Genomic DNA, 17,124 nt, shown 5'->3' on the forward strand with positions numbered 1-17,124 from the left:
CGATCCCAGGACCCTGGGATCATGACCTGTGCCGAAGGCAGACGCTTAACGACTGAGCCACCCAGGCGCCCCCCCAAAATTTAAATTTTTAAATAAGAATGCCCAGGAGGCTTAGTATAAGTAACTTGGTGGATAAATGCTCTTTTGCTTTTCCCTTTAGATGACTTTAAGCCAGCATCTATAGATACTTCTTGTGAAGGAGAGCTTCAGGTTGGCAAAGGAGATGAAGTCACAATTACACTGCCACATATCCCTGTAAGTTTATGCACTGTGGAATCACAGTGAATCCTCATATTCTATTTATTGCCATTTGAATTTCCTACTATTTAAAAACCTCTAGATTTCTAAAGTTCCAGCGTAAGGGAAAAAGGAATTTTGGGGGTGGGGTAGGTTGGAATTCGTGCTTCCCAGGTGCTTGAGTAAAAATGATTCTTGGCCATTTTCCCCAAGCTCCCTTTTCTCCCATTTGCTACAAAATAGACAATGTTCCTATCTGGATACCTAGCCCCTCTTTTAGATCTGCATAGCTTTTTTTTTTTTTTTTTCCCCCCAAAGAGCAAAGCCCTAGATGCCATGTTGATTTATAGCAGCAACCGTTTAGGAGTGTGGCACAGGCAAGCCAGGAGTTAAGGGAGGCAGGAGCAGGATTAACATATTTCATACATCTGGCAAAAGGTGAAGTGTAGGCTGAAAGTTTCAAGAAAGAACCGGAGGATCAGAGCAGTCAGCTAATTTAGAGATGAGGAACCCAGTTAAAAGCTAAATTGAGATCCCTTGCAGAGAGATTTTTATGAAGCTTTGCCCAAGGCAACACTGTAATCAGAAAGCCTAAAGGATCAAACAAAGCACTCTTAATGAACGTGTGTCATTGCATGTCACAGTCCTGTGCTGGAACATAATAAGGTCTTGGTAACCAGTGATAGAATGAAAAGGCTCTGGACAAGAAGCTTCACGTTGAGGAACAATTACTTGTCTGCCAGTTCCAACTGCTATTTCATTACTTGTTGCCTTTGGCAGGTTACATCATCTCCCTTTGGATCTTCATTTGCCAAATGTAAAATGAAGGGGTTAGATAAATGGTCTCTAAGGTCCCTTCCAACTCTTAAGTTTTTACCCTATGAATAGGGAGTCAAAGAGCTAAGCAGTTTTTGATTCTATATAAGGGATTAAATCCTATACTTGTCAAATACTAATTTTTATTTTTTTATTTATGTCATATTAATTGAGTACCTACTATGTGCTGGCCCATTACTAAGCACTGAGAATACAATCTTAAGCAACACAAGCATATTTCTTGCCCTTGGGGAGCTTATGGTCTGGAATTAAATAAATATAAAAAACAGCATTTATTTTAGAAAATCAGGGAAGGCTTTTCTAAGGAAGTGACCTTTGAGCAGATTTGAAGGTTGAGTAATTGAACAAGAAGGGACAGGATGTTGTAGGCAGAAGCCTTGGTAAAGCCCTGCAAGAAAGAGCTTGAGAATCTGAGAGAGGCCAGCCACCTTCTGCTCTGGATTCCGCAGAGCCGAGGGCTGAGTGAGCAGAAGGGCCAGGTGTCTGGTTTAAAGATTTTATTCTTTTGTCTCAGAGCAACAGGGTAGCAGTTGAAGGGCTTAGGCAGATGAGTGGCATGATGTACTTACTCTGAGCCAAGCAGAATAATGAGCTGCCCTTAGAGAATGCTCTGTTGGTTGCTTGGCCTGAGGGGAAGCCCCAGACTCTGAAATTACAAGGAAATACCACGATCACTTACTGGTTTTACTCTCATAGTGAAAGTTCTACTCAGTATAATACTGAGTAATGGCTAATTATTTTTATCAGTTCACACCTTGCCATTACTTGTAACACAACTTGAGTCCTTAGAAAAAGGTACAGTAATTTTGCAAGTTTATATTACCTTTCTCGATTACTGAGAAGCAGTTGCACAGTTACAGATTCTTGCTATATTATTATTTCCCCTTCCTTTTTGCCTAGGAAGCCAGAGGAATTAAAATAGAAATCAGTTTATTCTGATCTATTTGAGTAGCTCTGATAAAAGATTTGATGAGATAGTTATTTGTAAGTTCAGTTTTGATATTCATAACTGGTGTGTCTAGTTTGATTGTCCTCTACTTTCGTGGAATTTAGGGATCTACACCACCAATGACTGTGTTCAAGGGGAACAAACGGCCTTATCAGAAAGACTGTGTACTTATCATTAATCATGACACTGGTGAATATGTGCTGGAGAAACTCAGTAGCAGCATTCAGGTCAAGAAAACAAGGTATGTGAATAAGCAGATGCAGATTGATATAAGGTTTCTATATCTTTGCGTTATCTATCTGTTTACTTTATAAGGAGGTGAGCATCTGGGTACTCAGTGTCCTATCGGTAATCTCAACAGCTCTACCTCTGTCTTCTTGACAAGTCAGTAAAATACCGCTTCCTCAAATGCAATAAAAAGAAATAATGCTTTTAAGACCTGAAACATGGAAGCCACTGGGGAAGAGGATGTACTTTACAATTAAATCCATTTTATTAATCTCATGATTGTTGATACAATACCACCTAATGGGATAAGATTTAAACTCGTAGGCTTGTAATTATGAAAGAATCATTGAGTGATATATATTCTTTATTAGATTGAAAACATTAATTTTTCACAAGATGCATTTGAGGTTATTTATAATACCAAAATAAAGTTTTACCTGTTTTTTTTTAAATAATGAGCTCTTTTAATACTTAATTCAACAGGTATTACATGTCTAATATGAAGCCAATTAGATTTTAAAGTCAAAATTTATTCCATAAATAGAAGCAACCCAGTGGTTCTGTTTTTCACATTGTGATACAGCAATTATTGTAGTATAGTCATGAAATCTTAGAGTGTTATAGACTGATTGTTTTTCTGTTTGTTTTCTCAAGCCATTTTTCTGTACTCAATCCACAAAAAATCAAAGTAGCTACTGTTTATTGGGTTATCATGTGCTGAACACTCTGCCAAATGCTTTCATGCATTATCCTACCTAACTTGATACATAACTTAGAAAGGTGCTATTGTTATCCTTTAAAAAAAAGCACACAGATGAAGAGACTGATTACTGGTGAGCTTGTGACTTCACTAGAGGCCAGCACCGCAGCTGAGCCCTACCCTGGGGGTGCGCTTCCAAGTTCCTGCTCCTCTCCCGCCTGGGGTATATTTGTGTTAATCACCTCCCCGAACCAGTGCCACTGTTACCCCAACAACTGATGGTTGTGGGTGTGTCTCTCACCACTCAGTGTCATCTGTGGACTAGCAGCATTTTATCACTTGGATGCTTTTTTATTTTTTGATTTAATTTTATTTTTTTTAAAGCTTTTCTGTATTAGCGAGAGAGAGCACAAGCAGGGGGAGGAGCAGAGGGAGAGAGAAGCAGACTCCCCGCTGGCCCTGCTCCATCCCAGGACCCTGAGCCACCCAGGTGCCCTTTGGATGCTTTTTTAAAGTGCAGAATTTCAGGACCTGCTAAGTCAGAATCTGCATTTTAATGAGCTCCTCAGGTGATTTGTGTGCACACCAAAGTTGGAAAGCCCAAAGTTTGCTGGGCTAGTCCATTTATAAAAGAAATTGTTAATGAATAGAATGTTCTCAGTTTGGGGCGGAATGCTTTGCTTGTCTGCCCGCAAGAGCTGGCTCATGACAAGATGAGCAAGCAGTAATAGAGCGTGCAAAAATTTGCAAACTAGCCAGCATTTCAAGAGCTGGTTTTACTTAGTAACTCATACACTTGTGACTATAACTTTATACTGTACACAGGTCAAATAAATAACGCTGTGGTCTACTAGTAAAAAGGGTTCTCATAATCGCACTGTGTCCTGCATACTGGTTTTACCTGCTTGCTCTAACACGTGAGCTCCATGAGCACAGCAAGTCTGTCTCGTTCATCTCTGCTGCAAAGTGCAGTACTGGAATGCAATAGGCACGTGTTGAGTGAGCAGCTCATGTGATAAAATTATAGACATCAGTATTTTGAAGTAGTCTTTAAAGAGCACAGGGTTGTGCAGAGACCTGTGGGTACTTGGTCCCCTGAACAGATGTGGGAGCTCTTTTTGCCCCTCCAACTTAATGTCCACATCTCATTTCAGAGCCGAGGGGAGCAGTAAAATCCAAGCTCGAATGGAACAGCAAGCCCCTCGTCCCCCACAGCCGTCACAGCCACCACCTCCTCCGCCACCTCTGCCATTCCGAGCTCCAACAAAGCCTCCAGTTGGACCCAAAACTTCTCCCTTGAAAGATAACCCCTCACCTGAACCCCAGCTGGATGACATCAAAAGAGGTAGGCAGCATTTTCTGGAACACGATAGCAGCTTGGAGTGGGACGTTGGTGTTTTTGTGGCGATCACATGACGGCACAGGCATTTTCTGCTGTTGAAAAACATTTCTGCAGAGTTCACCATTCCAGAGGTGATGCGGGTGGGGGCCGTTGCCACGTGCCTCGTTGGACAAGGGGGACCCGGGAACAGTGACTGGAGTGGTGGCCATCTTTGCAGCTTTCTGCTTAGAGGCCCCGGATATTAAACAAGCATGACTGCCATCCAGAGGTCTATACGACACTCCTCTAAGGCTTTGGGAGAAGAGAATCCCAAGGTGTCGGGGTGAAAACCAGGTGTGTCAATGTTAGTATAGTATCTAGGTCAGAAGAACATCTAAAATACCAGGACCAATGCTTTGTACTAACACAAAGCGTGTGAACACGAGAGTGCCATGGGGACCTGGAAATGGACACGGCCTAGAAAGACGTAGAGGTCTGATCAGGCTCTCTCCAATGTAGACCCGAGGCCAGGATCACCTTGGCTTTCTCCCCGTACAGTGAGGGGGTGGTTTTAGTTGTCCAGACTCTTAAGAAGTTAGGAGGGTAATGTCGTATTTCAGATTTCTGAAGTTCTATGAAACAAAAGTAAATCTGTAACAGTGGTAGATAGGGAAAGATAAAGTGTTGTCCTTGGGAAGTTTGCCTTTTCTACCTTATAGAAGCGCTCTCTTTTAGTAAACAGAATCATTCTCTGCACGGTACACATTTGTTAAGCCTCCTGTTTTTGTTTTCCTCATGGATATTAGAATGCTGTTTATTAAAGTCTTCACTTTAGTTGAACAGGAACTGGACCACGAGTGGTTAGTTATTGCCAGTTATGCTTAAAGGAACCATACTTGTTTAAAACCGCGTGGTATGTTTGGACAGGAAAATCTGGCATCTTAATGTATCCTCTGATGTATCCTTAATGTACTCAGTGACTTGGAAAGGTTAGGAAGACATGTTTTTCCTTCCCTGCCGTTCATCTGTAGAAAATGTAGTACCTGACGGGCATGGCTGTCGGTGAGCTATAGAAAGAGGGCAGAGGAAGAATGTCGTTTCCCCATTTTCCTTCAGTTACCATGGTTCCCCCTGCCTGCCTCAGTTTCTCTGTGGGACAGGAAAGCTGAAAAGGACTCGGAGGCCGCCTGCTCTGACCTTTCATTTTTTCCGTGTCTTGGAAAATTCATCGACTCCCACGGGGGTCTCACTGCTGGTTAGATAGAGGTGGATCGAAAACAAGCATCCAGATCTTCCAGTGCCTAATCAAATATTTTTCAGCCCCTTAGCATAATATTTCTCTTATTTGGTGTTTAATCCCATAATTCACAATCTTTTTTCTTTTCTTTTCTTTTCTTTTTTTTTTAAAGTAGATAAGGCAAATAGACTTGATTCATTTCTTATACAGAACAGCCATTATCTGAAACTGTTTTCCGTTTGGTTATTTGAAGTTAATGTTTCCATTGTCTCTCTGAAGACAGAGTTTGATTTTGTTGGTTTTGGTTTTAGTCATTTTGTTTGTACGTTTTTAAGGAATTAAGAAGCAGGAGTTTAAGTTATTCCTCGTTGCTGTTGGTCTTGCCACTTCACTGTTGACAGCAGTTGCAGCGTGTGGCCCTGAGAGGGGCCGCTGTGCTCACCCCCGTCATGTCATTTTGTCCCAGAGCTGCGAGCCGAAGTTGACATTATTGAACAGATGAGCAGCAGCAGCGGGAGCAGTTCGTCAGAGTCGGAGAGCTCGTCGGGGAGCGACGAGGACAGCTCCAGCAGCGGTGCCGAGGACCACGGCCCGGCGTCCCCCCCGCAGCCCGCACACCAGCAGCCCTACAGCAGCAGGCCGGCCGCTGCCAATGGGACCGGCCGGCCCCAGGGCAGCAGCCAGCTCATGAACACGCTCAGTAAGTGTGCTCTCCCTTTCTGGCTCAGACGGGGGTGGCGTGTCGGGCCAGAGATGGGGCTTCTGCTTACCTCACACCAGAAGATATTTAAGGCGTAAGAAAGGATCCCGACCAAGAAAATTTGGAGCAGAAAGGAGTAAGTTACCAAAGAGTAAAAAAAGGGAAGTACAAAACCAAAAAGTCTGTTCTTTCTCTTTTTTTGCCCAGTGGCACAAATTAGGTTTTGTGAATTCTGAAAAATGCTGAAACACGAACAGCTCGGCTCTTTATTTTTTGCATTTAGCAGGCTTTAGGGATGCTGCCTGCCACCATTCTGCCCCCTGCCTCCGGGTCTTTTTACAGGTCCCAAGAACCCAGTTCTCCGGACTGTGGTGACCCACAGCCCGCAGACTTGGGAACCTGAGCCATTAGGATATATTTGGAAACCAACTAGCCTTTGGCAGGAGGGAGAGAAAGGGGCATTGCAGTGTCTGGGTGGCTCTCAATGCAGTTGATACTAAAGTAAAACAGAAGAAAACAAGGGCAAAGACAAACTCCTTTGTATTGGACGTGGGGAGAGTGCTGCTTCCCTATGCCCCTCTCTGTCCAGAGTCCTAACGAATGCTCTCAGAGAGCATGACTGCCTTTGAGGAGGCAATAGTGGGGACGCTAGCTTAGTTAACCCTACTGCTGTGGACCAGGCAAAGGTAAGTCTCAACGTCAGCACTACAGACATTGTGGGCCAGGTAAGTATTTGTTGGGCGGGGGGCAATCGTATGTATTGTAGGATGGCTAAGAGCGTTCCTGGCCTCTACCCACTAGGTGCCCTTCTTCTTCCTTCTGCCCCAGTTGTATCAACCCAGAATATCTCAAGACATTTCCAGGTGTCCTCTGGGGGACAGAGCCACCCTCACTGGAGAAACACTACTCAAGGCCCCGCTCTTTTCCTTGAGTGAGTTCAACCCCGTTAGGATATCAGTTAAGGATCCTGTCGGCTATCCCGTTCTGTGGGCCTGCGTTCTAGGTATCAGGGTGTGCTGTGGTGCTCTTCTCAGGTGGCTAGCGAGAGTAAGTTTCACATTGGGAGTTTGGTGTTCACAGTGGAAAAGTACCAGACAGCTACTGTGGCTTTAAGTCCGTTCTTAATTTTGCCCAGTTAATGCTAAATTATTCTTTCCTTTTAGAAAGAGCAAAAAAATGGCACCATGGGTGTTACCTGCCTACCAGTGCCTTAAAATCCTTTTAGCTCTTTATGGCTCCAAGTCATCCTGTTCTGCAGCTCTTCAAATAGCAAGACCTTAACTGCATATCTCATAGACAGTAAAGCACTAGAGTTATTTAAACCAGGATTGTCAACTGGAACCAACATATAAACCCTAAAATCACAGTAAATAGCACAAATTTGCTAACCCTGATATAAAAATACATAGTCATTATAAGATTGTTTTCCTGAATAGTAACCTAGATTATATTTTCTCTTCTCAAAAATAAATAAGTGGATCAATTTGAACCTGAATCAAATCAATTATACAAGCGATTTCAAAACTAGATTTTCACCTCCATTTACACTGACCTGTTAAATGCACAGCATCTTATTGTGTAAGAGATCATGCTCAGCTTAGCTGATTGGGAGTGACCAGCGGTTGCCATGCCCGTGTTGACTTCCTTAAGTTTAGAACATTAGTTGTCACATTCTTGGGTCTCAGAGCTCTTAACTCTAAAAATTATTGAGGACCCCAAAGAGCTTTTGTGTATGTGGCTTAGATCTATCAGTGTTTATCATATTAGAAATTAAAACTGAGAAATATTTAAAATATATTCAGTAATTCATTTAAAGTAACAGTAATAGCCATCACATGTTAACAAAAGTAACATTTTTATGAAGAACAAATTTTCCAATCAGAAAATATTTAGTAAGAAGAGTAACATATTTTTATAATTTTAGAATTCCCTTTAATGTCTAGCTTAGTAGAAAGCTGGATTCTACACCCACTTCTGCATTCAGTCTATTGCTGTTAAGTTGTTCAGGTTGATGTAGATGAAGAAAATCTGTCATCACACAGGCGTGGAGTAGAAAAGGAAGTACCCTTCTGAAGGAGTCCCAGGGAACCCAGGGTCCTCAGAACAAACTTTGAGAAGAGCTGGCCCAGGGATTAGCAATGGGTCATGTTGTAGTTCACTTTTGTGGTATCAGCTGGGGTCCTGTTATTTTTATTATCATCTGAGACTGAAATGTTGAGTACATTTGTTCTTCACTCCTAAATTGAGCACACTAAACAAAAATCGGAGGCTTTACAAAAGCTCATTAGTTGAGTTGAGGTTTAAAGTAACATGAATATCCTGAACAGAGATGTCTCAGAGGGGATCCTGGATTAGCGTGTTCCTGGTATAAACAGTATTTGGCTTCCTTAACAGGGAGCCTAACTCCGTGTTATTTTAGCTTTTATAAAGCAATCTAATGTGGACAATTCTAGATGGTGAATGAGTTATTTATAAATCCTTTCTTGCTATTTATTAACACATTTAAAAGTTGTCTGGCCTGCTCCTCACCTGTTCTATCCCAGTGAGCAGCATTGCTGTGCTTTGCAGCTACCAAGAATAGCATTTCTTTAAAAATGTTGACCGCATCAGCTTTGTCACTGAGCCAAATTGATTTTCCTCCTTAATTAAGTGGAATTGGCTTGGTTTTACTGTAGTGTGATAACCAAGGCAGTCAAACAAAGAATTGTGGGGAAGTCCTTTTGAAGTTGTGCACTTTTGGTGTGATTCTGTTTTCTTTTTATAGGAAATGACTTGCAGTTGAGTGAGTCTGGCAGTGACAGTGATGACTAGAGTCGGATCTTTCGAAATCAGCTTCTCGTGCACAGATGTGCTGTGGACCAGGCTGCGCTCGCACGGAGCCCCATGCTGAGAGGGACACGCTGTGGATCAGTGACTGTGTAGGAGTTTGAGGCTCTGGAGGTCTCAGACATTCAAGTCTTTAACTTAGTGGTGATGGGTGATTTTCTCGTGTAATTTTTGAACAATCTCATGTTGCAAAGTAGAACTATGGAAGAACTAACAGAATTATATTTCTATTTGGTTAACACTGTTTATAGATAACAGACCAATGTCCCCTGGTCTAGGTTACTCAAAGGCCATTATCTTTAGGGGACCAGTGATTCCGTTTTAAACCTCAGCAGCCACCAGTTTGGCTAAGTGGTCTGCACCAGTGAAATGAAACCTGGTCTTTGAGGGGTAGGAGAGAGAGGGAAACCTCAAACTGCAGCATAGAAGTATGTTAAAACCACTTTACACTGTTGAGACAAAGTGGTAAGGAAATTTTGTCAGACCCAACCTGATAAGCCTGTGTAGGAACCGACTTTGAGAAAGAGTCCTAGAGCATCCGCCAGGTAGGACCCTGGAGCTCTGCTAGTTCAACCCCCTCATTTACAAATAAGGAAAGAGAAGCCCACGACTGGCTGATGGCCGGTCTCCTGCCCCCAGTCCAGGCTTTCCCTGCTGCTCCCTCCCTTGAATCTCATTTATTGGAACTGGAGATTCTTACACGTGACACTGATAGTTGTACATCGGAGCTTTTATTGGATTGCAAAAGACAAAAGTGTTGGGTACTTCTGACTCAAATTCTGATCCAAAAAGTCGCTAAATACATGAGGCTGGATGAGCAGGTCAGACCAGCAGCCACTGTGCTGACGCGTGAGATGCAGTCAGATGGGGGCTCTTAGTTCCGTAGATCCATGCTAAGCGTTCTTCATTCAGTGCATTTTAGTAGGGGGAGGTAGGAGTGGAAGAGAGGTGTAGTGAAGGAACCTTTCCGAACAAGAGAACCAGCAGCAGGTTTTCAAAAACCCAGAATCTAGATAGGAAGCAGTTCTGCAATATGAAATGAGCACATTCTTTGAGAAGGCATTTCTGTTCATGCTTTTCTACCACTGTTTGTGCCTGACTCCCAGACTGATTTGTATTTTTGATATACAACTAGAAGAAAGTCACAAGATTGCCTTTTTGCAGTGTGCAGTTTCCAAATGAATCTGTTACAGGGAAGTGGTCACTAGTAAATGTTCCATATTTAGTGAATGTGTGATAAATTGTCCCGTGATTAGTATGGAGTAGCCCATTTCTGTAATTTGAATGAATACAGTTTGAAGGTCCTGAGAAATTTCCATTTACTTTGGTTCAGTGGGTATCGCAAACATTAAAATTGATTTTCCTTCCTTGGGTTCCTCCACTCAGAGATGGCCTCTGCATCCCCCGCTAGTGGATGGAAGCAGTGTGGACCTGGAAAGGAATGAGGTGATTCACGGTGGGGGCTTCGGTGAGAGTCGCACCTTATCGAGCCACCTGTTTGATGCACACAGGGGCTCCGGTGAGCTGGAGATGGGGGCCCAGCGCCGTCATCCCGTGGCGCACTCACACCGCCCCACCTAGTGTAGGTGATAGGCTAACACACCAGTACTTTGTGCTGGGTGCTCCACCCATCGTGAGGTTTCAGTGCATTTAATGGCAGGTAGGAATTTATAATGAATTGATAATTGTTTTATAATTCCTTGGTAATGACAGCTCAGGGAAGGTGAAGGTCACGATTGGGAGACTTGACTTGTTACTGCACGTGGGACTTGTTTCACAGCTCTTAACTTGCTCAAGCTGGGGCAGGTTCCAGGAACTTGAACTAAAAATATCTACTTAAACTCCTCTCTCACTCTTTTTTTTGTTCTCCCAAAGTCTTGATTTAGACAGATAGAGCTGTGGCTTTTGGCATGTTGGGTCAGGGTGTTTGGCTCTGTAGGAGATGCTTGCGTGTGGCACTGGGTTTGGCGAGTCGAGCTCTCTGGGCTTCAGACCCTTTCCTCTGTCACCCGTCCTACCTGACACTTCACTGTTCTCCTCTAGCCCGTTTCCAGTTTGTTCTCTGCACAAAGCCCTCAGTGGTTCCCTCCCCCGGCCCTCCAGCTTTACCCACCAGAACAAGGAATCTTTTCTTTTCGGAAATCAAGAATTTGGCCTCACAGACTACTTCTCATGTGTAACCTTGTGCCAGCCTCACTGGACTTGTTCTTTGTGCCTCTGTGCCTTCTCAATACCCCCCCCCCCGTCCTGCCAGGCCCCAGTCCTGACACTCCAGAGATGCCATCCTCGTGGCCTGTTCCTCTGCTCATTTCACCCCACTCAAGTGCTGTGTGGACGTACTGACCTTCCTCTTGCTTGAGCTCTGGTTGGTGTGAACTCCTTAAAAGCATGGACTGTCATTCTCATCTCTATTCCCTGGGGTGTTCACAGGAATAGACATTCAGATGCTTATAGCCTGGTGGGGAGGAGGCAGAGAAAACCGGCCAGTGGAGTACAGAGGGTAGACATGGAGAAAACATTCCAAGCATTTGGGGACAGCTGGAAACGATCCATGCTGATTTTCATGGTTTTGAAGTCTCTAACTGAATTGTTAAAATTGCCTTTTCTTTGTCCTGTGTAACGTCTACCATTCTGTGGGTCATTAGGCAAGGTATAAAGACTTAAATCCTAGGTACCCAAGGAGCCATGGCAAGCCACAGTAAAGATGTGATTTTGGGGAAACTTAATACAAACTAGAGATTTGTGATGATGCCACTCATTAACTACTTTATTTCTATAGCAGAATCATTTTTTTTCTGTGTGTGGAATTAATATGTGTGTGCTTCAGTGGTGGGGAAACTTGAAAATTCTAAAATCCTTGCTGTCTTTATTGAGAGGCTGGTTAAGTAGGGTGTATGTATGGGGGTGTTTGTATGTGTGTGTGTGAGAGATGTATTTATTACATTATTTTGAAAGATAATAGTCTGTTATGTGGATGTATATTAGGTACAGCCAAATTGGATGTTTCCATTTGGCAAGGAAGGTAGGATTTCTGAAACTCAGGCCTTAACCAGTAGGTTGGAAGACAAGATCAATTGAAGCATTATGAAATGTGTTTTTGTTGCTTCTGTCCTATCTGTCTTGGATTCATTGTCTTATTCTTTAATGATTTTTAAAATCTTGTGCCTAAAAGTTTATTTTGCATAATTATGAAGTAGATGTGTATGTTTACATTTATGTAAAATATTTGCTGTGTAAAGTTTTTTTTGGTTTATTCTCTTAAAGATCACTATATTTAAGTAAAAAAAAAAAAGGTCAGCAATACACTCCATGTCTTGGTGGATTTTATTTTCTTACTAGGAATCAATGAAAAATGTAGGATTCTATTAAGAATCCTTTATACTTAAGCCTACTTTATCGAAATGGAATCCTTTTTAATTTGGTGTTTATGATCATTAGGATAAACACCTCAGTCTTGAAAGGTGTGAAGTTCAAAACTAAAGGTTGTCTTTAGTAAGCCAAATGGCACCTGAGGCCATTATTTGGTCTGGAAAGGCAGCTTAGCTTTGAATCTGAGAACCACACACGGGTTAAACTGAATGCGTAGACATAGCCTAGTCATTTTAGCTCACAGGTTCCTTCCACCCGCACTGCCATGCCACTCCTCCATCCGCACAGACATCACCGACTGGAAGTGATCCTTCCTCCTGCTTCCATTCTACATACAGCAGGGCCCACATCAGTCCTGTGGTCTTGGCTCCAGGTGGTCTATAAACTTCTAGGTGGGCAGCGACCCTTTTAATTCTCTAGTGTCTTTCACCAAATGGGTGTTCCATAGATTTGGATTGACTACAATTACACGTTAAGAGAACTAGGCTGGGGGCGCCTGGGTGGCTCAGTCAGTTAAGTGTCTGCCTTCGGCTCAGGTCATGATCCCGGGGTCCTGGGATCCTGCTCCGCAGGGAGCCTGCTTCTCCCTTTCCCTCTGCTGCTCCCCCTGCTTGTGCTCGCTCTCTCTCAAATAAATAAATAAAATCTTAAAAAAAAAGAGAGAAAGAACTAGGCTAGGAATCCTCTGCTGCTTATTCTGCAACTGGCTTCCATTGCATCAGGTGGAAATAGGAGTCAGACTCGAACCAGGACTCTCTGGGGTAATGGCAGTGTACGTTCGTCACTTAAGGGACTTTGATCCTGAGTTAAGTGTTGTTGCCTCTACAATGGTAGGTGACAAAGCATCCCAGTATTCAGTGGCTTAAAATAAGCATTTATTTTGCTTACAAGTCTGGATTGATGATTTAGACTGGGAGTGCCTGGACAGTCTGGTCTTGACCGGGCTCCGTATGTCTGGCAGTTGACAGATTCAGCTGACCCACGATGGCCTTGGCCAATTCAGGTGGGCTCCATGTGACTTACCCTCTAGCAGCCTAGCGTAGGCATATTGTCATGGCAGAGGCAGAGGTGCCAGATTGAGAGAGAAAACACCGCTGCCTCTGTCACAATTGCTAACATGTCATTGGCCAAAGCAAGTCGCAGGGTCAGGTTCAGAATCAAGGGGTGGGCAAATACCGTGCCTTCCACCAGCTGATGGGAGGAGTTGCAAAGTACGTTGGAGAGGTGTGAGAATTAGGCGGTTATTGCAGTCAGTCTACTACCTCCACATACCCACGTCCCCACCACGGTTGAGAACCCTGGGCCATACGATCACTAAGTCGCCTCTCGGCCTGACTTTTCTCCTGGGCAGATAAATAAAAGTCTACGTAGGAGTTAAGGCCAATTTCTATTCATGGTTCTTGCAGAGGGCACCAAAGCCGAGCCAAGGCCCCTCTGGACTTCGCACTTTGCCCTGTTCAGAGTAGTTTGCTTCCTCATTAAGCTTTCCAACCTAAAGCACTATTTGTTACCTATTGCTAAGGAACAAACTACCCTAAAACTTAGTGGCTTAAAACAACAACCATTTTATCTCCTGGAATCTGTTGGTTAGGATTTAGGTTAGAGCTTGGCTGGGCAATTCTCCTTGGGGCTTCGATTGAGGTCGCTCAGTGTTACTTAGGTGGCAGATGGGCAGGACCGGAGAATCCAAACTGGCTTCACTCACACGTGTGGCACCATGGTGGGGATGGCTGGAAGCAGGTTCATTTGGGACTGTCAAGCAGAGCCTCTCTGACATGGCAGTCTCTAGGTAGTTGGTCTTCCTACATGATGGCTGCTTTCCCCTAGAATGAGTGTCCCAAGAAGCTGCTTGGCCGTAGATGACATAGCCTTGGACGTCACACAGCATCACATCCACAGTATTCTATTGGTCTGAACCATCAAAAGCCGACCTAGATTCAAGAGGAAGGGACTCCTACTTAATGGAAGAGTATAAAAAAAGCCACCTACCCAAAGTCCTCCTCTCCCCCAGTGTATTTGGTCTCAGATGAGACATTTCCCCAGAGTAGTGGCTCTTAAAATGTGGTCCCTGGGTCCAGCACCGTCAGGACCTTGTTAGAAATAGAAATTATCAAGTCCCACCCCGCTGAATCGTAAACTCCGAAGTGGGTCCCAGTAATCTCTTTTGACAAGCCTTCAGGTCATCCTTATAAACCCTAAAGCTTTAAACCTCTGCCCTAAGAAGACAGTCTCCTGTGATGGGCCTCAAGTGATGATCCACGACTAGGGACGACTGCCTTCAATTTCCCGTGCTAGGTGTTGGATGGAGAATAACCTGGAGTAGCACATGCAGTGGGGTGTGGTACTCCTTATGAGTCAGAACATCAAAACCCAAATTCCAGAAGAGGTATTGAGGGGGTGGAAGGATGGCAAGACCAAAATAATGACCAATTCTCTTGAGATACCAGCATCTTGGCAGCAGGATTTCGTTATTACATGGACCCCTATTTCTTTTTGTAAAGCTAGTGGGACAAAGGGGAACAGAGGGCAGGGGAAATAGCCCATTTTTCCTTTAGTGAGTTTGTTTCTTGTTGAGCTGTCTGACTCCAAAAGTCAACTGTCCGGGGCTGCAAAGAACTGAGGTGAACCCCCAGAGAGGAAGCCCCTCTGATAAAGGCAGTGTGAGTTCTCTTCCTCTGTTTCCCCCCGCCCCAGGGGTGGGGGAGGGAAGGAACTGGATGATGTGGGGTGGGGAGTCCTTAACCCATTACTCTTGTGTGATTTGCAGCCTCTCAGAGTGGTTACAAATGGAGATGGAAACCACACTCCTGGAGCCTCTGGGCCCATGGGTGGTAACTGTGGGTTGCTGAAGTATAACAGTCTCCTTGATGACTTGCCAAGATCCTTGATCTGTGAGCTCATTGTTACCACACAAATGCAAGATCTGAGTTTCATTGAAATTGGTTCACTCCACTACAGGGGAGGAAAGAAGAGGGGGACAACTCAAGTAAAGCAGTCACTGGAGCACGGTTGGCCCATTAATTATGAGGTTTGGAGACTTCTTGAGCAATTTGACCCATGTGTTCTCCAGGCCCATATTAGAGTGATGGATGACCAATGTATCTGTCCCATGATGCTTAGAAAATTTGTCCTACCATCTTCCCAAGCACTGCTTCCTAAGTACTAGTTACTAACGTTTTTCTAAAGACCTTACTTTGCTAACAAATTTGTCACTCAAATGGCTTTGCAGGTGGATAAAGACGTCTGGGGCCAAACCCCCTCCCCACGCTTCCCTGGTCATGTTAGGAGCCTGTGGGCTGACCTAGAGAGGCCTAGCCACAAACTGGATCGTTGGGGATCTGTTGAACAGAGCTTGGGCATCCGTTATTGGTGACAGGGTAAAAAACCAGTCCAGACTGAGAGGGGAGAAGTCAGCTCTGTACCCTGTCATTCATCAGACTGCCAGAGCGGACCCTGATAAAGCAGCAAAGGTAACAGGAAGCCATCAGCCTACAGTATCATAATCACTCTTTTCTTTGAGTGACTACTGCTTTCTTTTCAGTGACAGCCCCAGCTTTGCTTTTTACTCCTGCCACCTGAACCAAATCACTGTCAACCTTTGTGACTAAAATCTTGGGCTGTCAAAACTTTGCAGTTTGCAATCCTATCAGTAAGAACGAAACTTTCCACTCTTGCCTGGAAGACCTGAGCCGTATGAGTCACTTTGACACAGAGAAGCGGTTTCGATTTCTACCCTAGATTTAGAAATCCTGATAGGGACTTCCAGCCACAACAGTCCATGCTTTTCTTAACTTTGCAGTTCTCCAAAGAATCAGGACCTGGGTCCACTTCCCAGTCCAGGCTTGATCTTGACCCCTTTATACACAGCCCGCTTTGCTTTGAGCCTGTCCCCGCAATGCTTCTTTCATTTTCTACCTACACTTCCACCCCTCCCCAAGTCCTACCATAATCTTGTCTTTCTTGGTTTGATGAGATTCCCAAACAGGCCCAAACAGGCAACGAGGCTCAAGGCAGAGTTTGAGAACTGCTGCTCTTTTTCACTGCTTTGTAGTAAAGGCTGTGGTCCAAACAGCTGTCAAAAGTGAACTCTTGGGGCACCTGGGTGGCTCAGTCGTTAGGCGTCTGCCTTCGGCTCAGGTCATGATCCCAGGGTCCTGGGATGGAGCTCCTAATCGGGCTCCCATCTCAGCGGGAAGCCTGCTTCTCCCTCTCCCACTCCCCTGCTTGTGTTCCTTCTCTCGCTGTGTCTCTGTCAAATAAATAAAATCTTTTTAAAAAAATTAAAAAAAAAAAAGTGAACTCATAACCAGCCTCAAAGCAGGAAGAAAGAAACCCCAGGTCCCAAAGAGGTGAGTGATTCGGCTTGAGTCACTAAATAATAATGACACAGATAAAACCCAACCCTCCCTAAAGAGTTTCTAGGTTTCAGAAATTTTAACCATATTATCACTAAAATTCAACACAACCCTGAAATAACCCAGTATAAAGATGAGAAAAACAGACTCAGAAAAGTTAAGCAAATTATGCAGGATAATTAAACAGGGAGTTGGTGACAGGCTTCAAACCCAGATAGGTGAATCTGATCCTCTCTTTTTTTCACAAAAGCAAACTATACCACCTCTTTCACAACCTGTGGCTCCCTAGGAGAGTCGACCTCTTTTAAGTAGATCTGTTGGAATCAGCCAAGAGCTTTCTAGATGTGAGGAATATTTCCAAATGT

General features: G+C 44.0%; 1 protein-coding gene across 1 annotated transcript in view; it reads left to right on the forward strand.

The window, feature by feature from the left end:
- Positions 1-12,340, forward strand: part of EAF1 (ELL associated factor 1) — a 14,559-nt gene extending 2,219 nt beyond the window's left edge. The window contains exons 2-6 of the mRNA XM_036092561.2: positions 161-255; positions 2,128-2,264; positions 4,106-4,296; positions 5,976-6,209; positions 8,974-12,340. Coding sequence (XP_035948454.2) covers positions 161-255; positions 2,128-2,264; positions 4,106-4,296; positions 5,976-6,209; positions 8,974-9,020 — 704 coding nt within the window. The 3' untranslated portion in view covers positions 9,021-12,340. The remainder of the gene's footprint in view (positions 1-160; positions 256-2,127; positions 2,265-4,105; positions 4,297-5,975; positions 6,210-8,973) is intronic.
- The last annotated feature ends 4,784 nt before the right edge of the window (positions 12,341-17,124 follow it).

The sequence above is a fragment of the Halichoerus grypus genome, chromosome 1 (genome assembly GCF_964656455.1).
Source record: "Halichoerus grypus chromosome 1, mHalGry1.hap1.1, whole genome shotgun sequence".
In the NCBI taxonomy this organism is placed as follows: Eukaryota; Metazoa; Chordata; class Mammalia; order Carnivora; family Phocidae; genus Halichoerus; species Halichoerus grypus.